We start from the raw sequence: 13,371 nt of genomic DNA, 5'->3' as shown, positions 1-13,371 counted from the left end.
CCTACGGTCGATGACTGGAAATATTTTATAAGCTGCTACTTGGGCTTCCACAAGTGCTTTATAATTTGGTGCTATTTCGCTAATAATATTGGAAAGGATATTGTCATCATGTTGGTATTTGTTAAGATTAGAAAGAATTTACCCTGTTGCGATTGATCCGGCAACTATTAAAAACAGTGACTGTAATGCTGCTGATCTAGATATTTCTCCTTGAGAAATTAAACGTGCTCCATACCAAAACCCAAAGCCATGACTATTAAAATCAATAAACTCCACCAGCGCCATAAAAATCCCTTGAGTTCAATTTTATAATATTAAACATGGTCATTCTCATAAAACATCACTTTAATTGTCTCACCTGCTCTTATAGCTCTCCGGACGCCTGCTTGATACGCAACATTAAGATATGCATTGAAAAGCTCAACAAAATGTTGCTGCATGGAAAAGGCAGTAATTGTGCGAATTCCGGATATACACTGTTCTATCAGGGCCCCGGCACTTGAATAAGCACCCTGAACTTTTTCAGATTGTGTTTTTAATACCACTGCGAAAGAATAGCCTGAAAATATAAGCATCGGCACAATCGCAAGCAATACAATCGATAGCCTCCATCCATAATAAAAAGCCAGTGTAAAACTAGCTATAGCATACGATATGTCCTTAAGGAGAAACCCGACCTTTTCTGAAAGGCCTTCTTGGATTAGCAAAGTGTCAGCTGAAAGACGAGTGTTGAGAGACTCCGACTGGTTTAGATCAAACCAACTCTGATCTTGGTGGAGAATTGAATGGAAGTAGAGCTCGCGGATACGCTATGCATATATCACAATATGCATTCAAAAAGTATGTCATAGAATAAATGGAAAATTCGATTACCTTTGTCTGATTCTCACCAGCAAGTGACCAAAAGCAATTATGCAAATAGGATGAAAGCATGACTGAAATAACTGTTCCCAAAAAGGGTATAATAGCTCCAATCATATCTTGGCTACTAGCGTCAGGATCTCCTATTGAACTGATGGTAGCAACAGCTTTCCATAGTAATACGATACCAAATGTCCTAGAAATGCCTGCCGTAATACTAGATAATATTCCGAGACTATTGAAAATATATGATTAGATTTGGATTTGGCCCTATTCCAACTCAATCCCTACATAATCAAGAGCACATCAAATTTACTAGCATATCGATAAAGATGAAAATAAGATATCTTGTTAACATTTTCTTTTTTTTTAATCAGCTTTCGAAACTGATTTGTTAAAACATTTTTTCTTTTCGGAGGTGGGGTGGAATGGGTATGGTTGGCACCATCCAGGTTGAAAAGTTCCATCGATTAGCTAAATATGATACACTTAAATCTGGATTGGATTGCTTGGATTTCAATAATACAATTAAACACGTTTCAGGAAAAATTTATGTGCATGTACCGTTTTCGAAAAAGCCCTTTATATAATTTTTATATTAATACATGATACATGCTCTAAGGTTAACGTGCAACTAAACCAAAGCATATTATATAGTTTGAAGTTAGTGTTTGTAGTGCTTTGATAGTAAAAGTGGAATACCAAAGCCACTCATTTTCCCAACTATTGTATTTTAGAGCGGTGTTGAAATTTGAGTAGGGAGTAACCTTTTTAACTGTGAAAGGATCGGGTTTAATTCCGTGTAGATAAACCAATGAAAATATCTTTACAGTTAACATTTTATAAGATAATTTTACAATTTCAATGGTGAATGTATAAGAGCGTATATTGTGAAAAGATTAAATTGCTTTTAGGAAATATTTTCTATATCATTGAAAAGGAATTTATTCTCAGGTTATATTATCGAGTCAATTTTTAGGTTATGGTTATCCACATGGTACTAGTATGAAAGCAGCTAATACATATAAATACAAAGAACAGCACAGAGTTAGATTGTAACGGCTCGACAGGTAGACAAAGTAAACTCAATAAAAATAGCAGGTAGGTGAGGAACGATAAAATATAAATAGGCGTGTTTACATAGAACTAGGAAGAACATAATAATGTGGGTGCCTCTCGAGCTCGCACTCATGCAACTTTTAATAGTTAATACGCCAAAAAAAACAGTCAAATAACTACAAAATGACAGCAAAAATTTTATCTCATATCTAGAAATAATTATTGAACTGAGGAAGAGACTAAGCATTTTCACTCGCGGCCGATTAACTCTTTGTCCATCTTCCCGAGAGTGGTAAGTCGAAATCTATGACAACCATATTCATAGTGTCAATAGGACTTCGTTACAAATTGCTTAAGTGAATTTGGTATCAGTCTGTAATGTTGCGCTTGAGTGTTTTATGGAGTGGAATCAAACTTGGTCAAATAAAATAGAACAAGTTGAGCGAGTTAGGCCGCGGCGATGCCTCTGTTGATTGCGAAGAAATGTGCATGTTTAGTCAATTGACCCACTAGCTCCTGTGTCGTGCCGGGACCATCTGATGCTCATGGAAATTAAGTGAAAAAATCCATCGCCACCTTAGTCTTAATATCGCAAGGGAGAGAGAAGGATAACCGCTTTCTAATTTGATGACATATTTCGCTAGCAGTGAGCATAAATAGATTCATAACATTGAGCATCAACCGTCATTTTGGGCCAGTTGTATTATCGCTGAATCAGCTCTAATGTCTTTTTCCTTCCAGAGTGGGCCGAGCTGAGAGCATCGTGCACCCTTTGGAGTAGTAAGAATTTTGAAAATTTTCATGATCCGAGATGCATAAACACTCTTAGTCAATCTCGTCTAAACTTCGTTGGAATAAAAATCCATTGCTTGTAAAGAATGCATGAAATATGCTATGGTTAAGCTCTTCAAGGCTTGCGGTACAGCGCTTAAAAATTGATTGTCTCAGCCAAATTTTTGCCCATGTTCGTAATCGACATCCACTTCATCAGTGATGTTTTGCATGAACGAGAGAATGGAAACGATGATTACTTTCGGAATCGACATCCTAGATAGTAATTCAAGTTAGCGTGAGATTGACCAAGGAGGTGTAGTCATAAATCCGAAAGCGAATTATTCAACGAAGGAGTCTAGCATTCGGTCATCGATATTCCGGTATTCATCAAAGTGCAATATGATTGGTAAGGAGATGGACTAGGAGCTTTCAAAATAGGCGTCAAAAATGGGAGAGTGGCCACACTATGGCTAGACACTCGAGTTCGGTTGCAAAATAATTCTGTATGGCAAGCTTGGATTGACGAATGTAATGGAGGATCTCCAGGAAAACTAGCCACTTTCCGCATCTACTCGATCTTGCGCAAATACAGTGCTGATTCCGACCGCATTTGCATATATGTGAAGGTGTAATGGTTAATCAAAGTTAGGATAAGCAAAATTTAGTGCTGGTCGGAGTCTGTCAATATCATAATCGCGGAGTGCTTAACTCCCTGTTACATATGATAGTTTTAGATAATTCTTATACTTAGTGGCTGCTTGTTTACATCATCACTGTTTGAGTATACATTTTGGGCATTTTGCTTTTTGGAATAAGATACGGAGTTATTACCTTTCTCCCTTATCTCAAATTAACCTAGTATCGATCTCGTACAAAATTGTAATATGTTACAAGGTTAGTCCGAGGAGGAGTTTCAACTCTTATAGAGAATGGTTTTTCCCACAGCAAGGTCGCACGCGTTTCCTCTTACAGAGTTGTATTCTGTGTCCAGAATCAGAATGACCCGGTGTGATGAGTTTGGAGAAGTAGAGGTACGATTTATTTATGAAAGGCTAATGGATAATGGGTAGAAAAATCGTTGAGCAGTGCAAAGATGTCCCTCAAAATTCCTGCCTGAGACGATCAAATTACCAATATAAATTGCAGCGAACTCTCATCTTCCAGTAACTTGTGGATCGATATATTGGAAAATAAGAGTGAAAAGTGCGGTCTTTACTCCGAATGGCGTTCTAGTATACTGTTACAGATCCGTGTAGGCATGATGTCCAGTCTTTGATCGATCATCTTTTGTTGCAAGTGATATTTGATGAAATCTACTTTTGGCGTCAAACGACGAATACCATAACTATTCGGAGAAATAGAACATCAAGCCGGGAATTCTCGATAGGAGATAACGATCAAGGAGAGTTTTTGCATTCAATCACCAGAAATTGATGCAAAATCGTAATGCCACATCCTTCTTTGGGACAAAGATGACATGTGCTGCCCAAGGTGAAATAGACACTTCATCTACTTCTTGTACCATAAGCTCGCCCATTACTATTCGATTATCTCACGTTCTCGCAGCGAAGCTTTATCAGGTAGTAACGGCGCTGGTTGAGCGTTCTTCGTGTTAATCATCATTGATAAAATGGTGGTAATACCGAGGCACCCATCTAGCGAAAGGCTTTGGATCTATATAGCATCTCTTTTACGGCAACCAGTTGCTTTGCCTTAACTCGGGAATAATATGAGCGGGCATGCGCATCAGAAGTTTGTAGCTCTTCCCCACCAATATTTCTGTGCTGCTTTATCTTGGGGTTGAAGCGGCAGTTCGGACGTAAGTCGGGAGTGGATGAGTAGCAGCAAGCATTCCACACGGTTTAAGTGCAACTGGTACATGAGTCGTTGATTTTCTGGCTCTGATGACTGTGCATGACGCTTGTACAGCAACTGGCCTTTCCCTTGACTCACTGGGTCAAATGGAATGTCAGAATTTGGATACTTGTTGGCTTAGTGCGCTGGGATCAAAGCATGGTGTCCGAGGCAAATTCGTGGGCAGGAGACAACTAAAGCATTGAGCGTTCTCGAGCGGCATTGTTTTTCCTCACGACGAAGGCGGAATGGTTTATGGCAGCGTAACTTCACCAATACATAATCTCTAATGCGCCAAAGTGGACCGGCAGACGACTCGTTGAAAAAGAAGAATCGCTCGCCCTCTCTCTAGCGATATCGGTGATTTTACATTAGGCATTTGACTGTTTCTTAGCAATATGACCTCTTTCCAAATCTGGCGTTAGAGTTGAAATTCCGATACTGGATTTAGTCAGTGAGGTGATTGGGAGAGATTATTCGAAGCACAGCGCTATTTCATAATTCATGCTAGCTTAGGGCGGCGCACCAAAATGTTTGGCGCACCAGCACCCAGAGCACTAGAAATTCACGCAGCTGGAGATGAGAAGTGATGTGGGAGATTCCAAGCCTGAGCAGACATACTGGATTTAGAAATTGGAGAAATTGTACACATTATTGGATTGTATATATTATATTATTGAAACCGGTACAAAATACCAGTGTGTCAATATTCAGGCTTAGAGTGGTATGGCTCGAATGACTCAACCTACTACAACTAAATAACTAGAGCTGATATCCTAAATTGATTTTGTCTGTGAAAAATAATCGAGCAAAGATGATAGTTATTATATTGAGGTAGCTTTTTTCCCACTCATTATAATATGAAATCTTCGATTCTGTTTCACTACCAGAATTAGAAAACTAAGATATCCTTAGGCTAACCCTTTTTGTAAGAATTATTTTTCCGTCAATCAATTCTAGAGTGCACAGCATCTTTCACAATGTCAAAATAAAACAATAAAAAAAATAAGAAATAATGCAGCATAACTCCACTAACAATGTATGATGGGGTGAAACACTCGAGCCATATCTCTCTAAGCAAGGACATTGATGACTCAGCCTGTCCTACAGTTTCAAAGTTTATGATATTTATCTTAACCATTAATTTACTCTGGCCATCTTCATTAACTATATAGTTATTGTGATTAAATATCCTCTCCATTACACCATACTTATGAAGTAAGTCAAAAAGAACCATTATACAGATGCTATAAAATCAATGAGAGTAGCTCAAATTGACTAAAAAAACTGCCTCATCATAGTGAAACATGAGATGGAGCAGAAGAGCCACTAACCGCAATATATTAGTCCACTAATATTTGAGGTTTTGCTGTTTCACTAGCTCGCGGTATAGCCCAGGATACGCAACCAACTTGGAATGCTCTCTATGAATTGTATTGCGTTGTCAACACAATTTCCAGAAAAGGGTGAATTAAAAAAATAATCTTACCCTATTTCTTGGATTTCACCATCTTTCATTACAACTAACATTATTATCGAGTTAACAATCATTCTTACAACTATTGGAATATGAAAATACTCACTGATAAGGTCAGAATCTTGCACAGTAGACAATCGATGGGCAATGACAAGTGTCGTACGGCCTAGCATTGCAATTTCTAGTGCCTCTTGTACCAGCTTCTCCGAGTCCGAATCTAGTGCACTGGTGGCTTCATCCAATAACAAGATTTCAGGATTTCTCAAAAGAGCTCTTGCAATAGCAATTCTTTGCTTTTGACCTCCAGAAATCTGCTTCCCCTTATCGCCTACTCGTGTATGATATCCATTGGGAAGACTACAGATGAAGTCGTGTATGTTTGCCTTCTTTGCAACTGCTTCGATTTCCTCTTGTGTCACGTCTTGTTCATTTCGGCACCCGAGTAAGATATTCTCTTTCACTGTCATATCGAACAATACCGGCTCTTGACCAACATAGGCAATTCTTTGCCGCATATAATCCAGCTGCCACTCTTTAACATTTATACCATCAATGGATACCGCACCCGAATTGCAATCGTACCATCGGAGCAACAGAGAAATTATGGTTGATTTTCCACACCCACTTGGGCCTACTATGGCGACCTTTTGATATCGACGAATTAACATCCATATATTTTTGAATATAATTATATCGGGCCTCATTGGGTATGCAAAAGTAGCATTTTGCAATTCCGCAGTCCCAGGAGCTATTGCTACACATTTACCCGTTGCATCTGGGTCGATTTTAGATTTTTTATCAAGCAATTCAAACAAATTGATTGCAGCCCGTTTTGCTTTTACAAATCTCGGCATATGACTGGAGAATTGACTTAGTCCCCGAGATGACCAGATAACAGTAAATAATACTACTGTAACCTGCTGAGAGGTCATTTCACCGGATTGTATAAAACGTGCTCCAAGATATAATCCCAAAATATGAGCGAGATGATATAAGCCTTCAGATAAGCCATATCCAATGGAGGTAATAAAAGCCTTTTTCATTGCGAAACTATGGGGCACTTGGCAATATTCTGTATATAAAATCAAACTCGTCAAATAAAGCTGAAAATTATGGCTAACCGAGTCACCAACCTGCATACTTCTTTTCGAAAACATCCTCAGCTGCGAGTGATGCAATGGTTCTTATTTCGCGAATAGCCTCTCCGGCGACCCTTCCAGCTAGCCGGTATTCCTTCTCCACCTTTCCTGAAAACCTATATCTATACTTTAGAATCCCATCTCAATATTATGCAGCAACATTGTTACCCATTTAGTGACTTAAGGCGGAAAAGCAACGAGCCTATAATAAGGGGCATTACCGGTAACAGCGCCAATGTTAATTTCCACCCATATTTAAAAGCTATGAGTAAACCAAAAAACAGTGCCGAAATAGCACTTCCTCCATCAACAATGACCAATTTTGGCAATTCCGAAATCTCTGTAGCGTCTTTAGCTAATCTGTATGTAAGGACACTTGTAGTGTGTTCGGGGTGGTCGAAAAAGGCTATTTCTTGACGTAAGAGATTGCGGAACGTTTGCGCCCGCAATCGCCGAACGAAGCGTTCACCACAAAAAAGTGTCACTCCGTCTCTTAGTAGAGATGCAATGAAGCTTATGATAGCCAATGCGACTATATTACAAAATAACGTGATATTTTAGAGATTGATAATGGTAGTTTAAGAACTCGAGGTGGTTACCATATAGAAGAGACCAAAACCTGGTAGCTCCTTCCACTTGATCAGCGGGTAGTCCGAAAACGTCAACTATACGGCCAATGAATAGACCATGAATAGGGTAGACCTGGAATATGATCTTTCAGATAAATCATAGCAAAGAAAAGAGATGATGAGCAACTTACTGCTCCAATTATGAAGCCACCAAGTGTGGCTAATCCAATCAATATCCATTCCGGGGACATCATTCGCAATGTCCTATATATAGGTCGTTTTTCTGAATAGATATCCACCCCGACTGTTTTAGTCAATTTATTGTTATCCTTCAAATTATTTATAATGCTCGGTTTGTTCTCCTGATCTATTTTACTCGCCATTTTGAAGGGAGAATCAATGTAGTTCTCATCCTTGGTGTCCTCATCATCTTTGAGTTGTTGCTTCCGCACGTATGCCATATAGATACCTCCTTTCGTCATTAATTGTGCGTGTGTGCCCTGCTCAACTATCTTTCCGTTTTCTATCACAATTATCCAATCTGCCTCACGAACCGTAGAGAGTCTGTGTGCAATGATTAGAGTTGTCCGATTTTTGGATGCAGATTTCAGTGCTTCTTGCACCAGCTTTTCGGATGCAGTATCAAGTGCGGACGTCGCTTCATCTAACAACAAGATAGCTGGGTTACGGATTAAAGCTCTCGCCAGGGCAATCCGCTGCTTTTGACCTCCTGATAGTTGGGAGCCTAGTTCTCCAACCCTCGTGTCATATCCATGAGGCAGACTGATAATGAAATCGTGACAATTTGCCATAATACATGCCTCCTCGATCTCCTTTTGCGTCGGATTACGATTGAGTGCACCGAGAGCAACATTGTTGCGAATAGTATCATCGAATAGAACCGGTTCCTGCCCAACTACTCCGATTTGCTTTCGCAACCAACTTATATTAAGCTCTCGCAGATCCATTCCATCCAGCAAAATCATGCCCGAGGTTGGATCATAAAACCGCTGTATCAAATGCGTAATGGTTGATTTTCCTCCTCCAGAAGCGCCAACGAGTGCAACCGTTTTGCCACTAGGAACTTTGAATTCGATCCCTGACAATGTTGAGATACTGGGGCGAGATGGATAGCTGAAATGAACGTTACAAAACGTGATCTCGCCTTGGCAAGTATTACAATTAGTGCTTTTGCTCTGGGGATTAATACTTGATGTGATAGCCGGTCTATAGTCAATGACTGCAAATATTTTATACGCTGCTACCTGAGCTTCCACAAGCGCTTTGTAATTGGGTGCTATTTGACTATCCATGTTTGAATGAATATTTTTCTGGTGATTGTATTCGTAAAGAAGAGAAAGAAATTACCCAATTACAGCCGATCCTGACGCTATTAAAAAAAACGCTTGTAATGCCACCGTTCTAGTTGTAACTCCTTGAGAAATTAAGTGTGCCCCATACCAAAAAGCAAAGCTATAGGCGCTAAAATCAATAAGCTCAAACAGTCCCATAAAGATTCCTTCAATTCAATTTCAATATTAGTATAGTCCTTCTCAAATAAAGCATATCAGTTGATTTACATACCTGCTCTCGTAGCTTTACGTACGCCAGCTTGATAGGCAACATTGAGAAATGCACTGAAGCGATCAATAAATTGCTGCTGCATGGAAAAGGAGGCAATTGTGCGAATTCCAGAAATGCATTGCTCTACTAGCATCCCAGCATTCGAATAAGCACTCTGCACTTTTTGTGTCTGATTCCTTAATACATGTCCAAACGCATAGCCTGAAAATCCAAACATTGGCACAATCACGAGCAATACAACTGACACTCTCCATCCAAAATAAAACGCAAGCGTAAAATTACAAATTGCAAATGACGTATCCATAAGAATAAACCCGACTTTTTCTGAAAGACCTTCTTGGATAAGCAAAGTGTCAGATGAAAGCCGTGTGCTAAGAGACTCGAACTGGTTTAGATCAAACCAGCTTTGATCTTGGTAAAGAATCGCATGGAAATACAGTTCGCGGATACGCTATGCAAAAAAATAAACTGAATATAAAATATGCCTTAGAAAAATGGGTAATTCATTTACCTTAGTCTGGTTCTCACCTGCAAGTGACCAAAAACAATTTAACAAATAAGAGGAAAGTATGACTGAAATAACTAATCCTAAAAGCGGTATAATGGCACCATTTATATCCTGATTGTCATAATTAGGGTCATCTATCGATCTGATGATAGCAACAGCTTTCCATAGCAATACAATAACAAACGATTTCGAAACGCCTGCCATAATACTTGATAATATTCCGAGTCTGTAGGAAATATTTAATTAGAATATGTAGCTGACATATACTGGTATGTAAACACTTACGAAATCAAAAGCATATCAAACTTACTCGCATATCGATAGAGATGTAAATAAGATATCTTGAAAACTTCGTCATATTGTGTTGATTGCTTATTGAATGGATTTTTTAATATTTTTTTTCTTTTCGGCAATTGGATAGATTTGGTATCGCTAGGACCATTCAATGTAGGAAGCTCCATAAATGAAATAAACAAAGTGCCCTTATTTTTGGATTAAATTATTTAATATAGAAACATAAAGCATTCAGAAAAACTTTCCAACACATATCAACTTCAATCAACTCCATTTTATATTTTGGAGAATTTACCTCAAAAATCTACTTTTAAGTTAATATGTAACCTAACACAAATCATATTAGAGAATCTGAGGATATCATGTGTATTTTTTTTTTTTTTTGCTAAAAATGAGCTGTATTACAATGACTGTTTCCATTAAAAGTAGCCATAAAATTTGACCATGCAATAGCTATTGTTTTAGCTGTTGGTTTTTACTGTTCAAACTTTTCTTGAATAAAACATATCATAAATTATATTTGCAGTTATGTGTATCTTAATTGAAAACTTTAAAATACCACATAAAAGCTTTAAATGGTTCATACTGCGAAATGAATATTTTGGCTTATTGAATTTTTATATATGAAATTGAAAAAGCAGCTGTTCTCAGGCTGTCGATTAAAGTTTTTGATTTAAGTCGTAATTTTATGTTTGATAAGATTATTCACATGGCACAATGGCAAAAAAACGTGTACAAGTATAGAATATTACAACTAAATTTATCGGAATAAATAAATTATCCAAGATTTCAAAGTTTTAAGCAGCTATTACCGAAGTTTTATTGCGGTATTGTATTCAAACTGCTTGGCAATGTGTATTGTAATTTCATAAAATAAAAAACTACTCAGCTATTAATACATACAACTGTATTTATAAATATTTATATCTTAAAAAAACTGAGGTTTATCAGTATGAAATAGACTAATTCGAGGAAAATTATTGGCCAATATGTTTCTCAGCGTCCTACCGAGGTAACCTTGTTCTACTTCACAAATTGGGCGCTAGTATATTTTGGTAAATTCAGGTTAAAAAAATTAACAAGAGCTTTGAATCGAGGAGGATTAGATTTCAGGGATATTCTAAAAATTATGGTAACATATACTTTGATAAGATTACTTCCTTTGCGTCTTGAACTTTCAATTTATATTGTTGATCAATTGCAGCATAATATGATAGGATATAGCATTCACAACGGAAAAAATATTTGTAAACATTATTCTGATCTTTGTTTAAGCAATATGACTTAAATTTTGAAATCGTATTTATGCATTAAGATCGAATCACCTTCGTTGGAAAGAAGTTATTGAAATATTGAAGTTTTATAAATAATATCAATTCATTGCGAAGATATTGTGGTTGCTGGTATGTGATGGTTAGAGCGATATGAAGAGAGACAAAAGCTTCCTCTCTCGCCTTCAAAGTAAACGGCAATATAATTTTTTTCTTGCACTATTTTATTATTTTGCCATACATTCGCCTCTGCTGGACTTCAGAACAAAAGTTTTCTGGTAGCTTCTTCCCATTTATACCTTGACCACTTAAGCCTTTCTTTTATTATTTTCTATCATTTTATTTTGATTAACGGCTCGAAATGTTGACTGCAGTGTTTGCTTGGACCTCTCCATATATGACGTCGAATACGCTTGGCTTAAAGAGATAAGTGTATTATACTACTATTTGTTGCTTATGGTGAATTATATACTAACCTTCCTTGGGCAATATGTGGTTGCACATATTTGATTTAGTTATAATATTTGACTAAAGCTTATTTACACTTACGTGAAAGTGAGATAACTTTGTTCTTGGGAGAAAATTTATGTCGCCTATCCTATCTAGCTATCGTCGACTTTTGTACTCGTGTAACCTTCATTCCTATGACCTTCTATTATTTCTATTCGACCCATCTGGTTAAAAAAGTGTGTCGTTCCAAAATACCAGCATGGAATACTACTTGGTTCCAATAAACAAGTTGGAGCTCCGAGTATTGTGTAGTATTACATGTATTAGCAAAATATTTAGCATAGTTTATAGTTATTTAAATGCAGAAACGACTTTTACAATCACCAAAGATACTTTTAACTAGAGCTTGGTAGTGTTAAATCTTACAATTGCGTCCTCCATAATGACACGTGTTCGTGTTATAGACGCCTCTTCACATCCAGATTCTACTCTAGGAGTAATTGAAGCCCCGACTTTACTTCAGGCTAAATATGTAGACGAGGCAAGAAAGTTTTGGGTTTCCACCTTTGATGGAGCCGACATTTCAGAGGAATGGCATACTAGGGGTATTAGCGATGAACTCGACAGGCCTAAACAAAGTGCTCGGACGAAATCACTGCAATACAAGCTTGAATTGCAATTTGATCAAATTTTGACTTTTTGTAAGAGTTTTAATGTGACAGTGCTAAACTTTTTGCAAACAATTTGGGCAATTGTTCTTCGACATTATACTCGCTGCGATGATGTCATCTATACCTGTATTATTTCGGGGCAAGATGAAGGGGATTGCGCCAGGTATCGTGTATATTATATCTTCTGAAGTTAAACTCTTTGAACGAATATGAAATTCTTAATCATGTTATATGCTTATAATCATTTATTTAGAATAATCGGAACGCATGTCAACACAATCCCAATCCGGCTTGCATTAAAAGACTCAATGGAAGTACGAGAGCTACTTCTGACTGTGAAGGATTTCTACAAAACTGCACTTTTACATAGTCATGTAGCAATCACTGATGTCAAACGATGTACCGGTCATCAGTGGAGACGGAAAAGGTTCTCGACTCTTTTCTCTTATCAGCACCTGGTCTTAGAAGAATCCAGAATGGTGGGAGACGGGAATCCTGGTTTTAAATCAAGCATGTGTTGTGAATTTGAATCAACGGAGTACGCTTTAGGTGTGGAATTTGTTTCTGATGGATCCAATTCAATCTTTGCAAATATCTTAACTCGACTTGATAAGATCGAACTTGGAGCGGTGGAGAGAATGATGGCAAAATTTAAAGACGTGTTGAAGAAGATATTGGACAGCCCGATAAATAACTTTCTGGCCTTGCACTGTTTAAACCAGCTTTCTGTACCAGAATCGTTATTGATAAAAGATTTTTGCGTCGGTGAAAAAGGCAAATCTCATTTTGATTGTCTGCACAACGGATTCGAAGCACAAGTTCAACTAACGCCCGATAACATCGCAATTGAAGAGGGTGCC

At 37.7% G+C, this 13,371-nt stretch overlaps 5 protein-coding genes across 5 annotated transcripts in view; 1 reads left to right on the top strand and 4 right to left on the bottom strand.

The window, feature by feature from the left end:
• Window positions 1–314: 314 nt before the first annotated feature.
• On the bottom strand, window positions 315–978 carry VTP21DRAFT_8119 (uncharacterized protein; the record flags this gene model as incomplete). Its single annotated transcript, XM_069398935.1, has 2 exons — window positions 315–809; window positions 874–978. The coding sequence occupies 2 exons, from the start codon at window positions 976–978 to the stop codon at window positions 315–317; spliced, it is 600 nt and encodes a 199-aa protein (XP_069245862.1).
• A 2,928-nt stretch (window positions 979–3,906) lies between these two features.
• Window positions 3,907–4,231, bottom strand: VTP21DRAFT_8118 (uncharacterized protein; the record flags this gene model as incomplete). Its single annotated transcript, XM_069398934.1, has 2 exons — window positions 3,907–4,039; window positions 4,119–4,231. The coding sequence occupies 2 exons, from the start codon at window positions 4,229–4,231 to the stop codon at window positions 3,907–3,909; spliced, it is 246 nt and encodes an 81-aa protein (XP_069245861.1).
• A 455-nt stretch (window positions 4,232–4,686) lies between these two features.
• On the bottom strand, window positions 4,687–5,785 carry VTP21DRAFT_8117 (uncharacterized protein; the record flags this gene model as incomplete). Its single annotated transcript, XM_069398933.1, has 3 exons — window positions 4,687–4,896; window positions 5,092–5,168; window positions 5,698–5,785. The coding sequence occupies 3 exons, from the start codon at window positions 5,783–5,785 to the stop codon at window positions 4,687–4,689; spliced, it is 375 nt and encodes a 124-aa protein (XP_069245860.1).
• Window positions 5,786–5,899: 114 nt separating this feature from the next.
• VTP21DRAFT_8116 (uncharacterized protein) lies at window positions 5,900–10,286 on the bottom strand (the record flags this gene model as incomplete). The annotated part of the gene is made up of 11 exons (XM_069398932.1): window positions 5,900–5,972; window positions 6,038–6,071; window positions 6,132–7,097; window positions 7,159–7,280; window positions 7,333–7,696; window positions 7,764–7,866; window positions 7,925–9,038; window positions 9,102–9,252; window positions 9,318–9,768; window positions 9,829–10,051; window positions 10,111–10,286. The coding sequence occupies 11 exons, from the start codon at window positions 10,284–10,286 to the stop codon at window positions 5,900–5,902; spliced, it is 3,777 nt and encodes a 1,258-aa protein (XP_069245859.1).
• A 1,996-nt stretch (window positions 10,287–12,282) lies between these two features.
• Window positions 12,283–13,371, top strand: part of VTP21DRAFT_8115 (uncharacterized protein) — a gene marked incomplete at both ends in the record, with an annotated part of 13,091 nt that continues 12,002 nt past the window's right edge. The window contains 2 exons of the mRNA XM_069398931.1: window positions 12,283–12,674; window positions 12,765–13,303. Of these exons, the coding sequence (XP_069245858.1) occupies window positions 12,283–12,674; window positions 12,765–13,303 (931 nt within the window). The remainder of the gene's footprint in view (window positions 12,675–12,764; window positions 13,304–13,371) is intronic.

The sequence above is a fragment of the Calcarisporiella thermophila genome (assembly GCF_041956535.1).
Source record: "Calcarisporiella thermophila strain CBS 279.70 unplaced genomic scaffold VTP21scaffold_37, whole genome shotgun sequence".
Taxonomy (NCBI): Eukaryota; Fungi; Calcarisporiellomycota; class Calcarisporiellomycetes; order Calcarisporiellales; family Calcarisporiellaceae; genus Calcarisporiella; species Calcarisporiella thermophila.
Note: the sequence above shows the minus strand (reverse complement) of the source record. Positions and strands in the feature narration are given on the sequence as shown.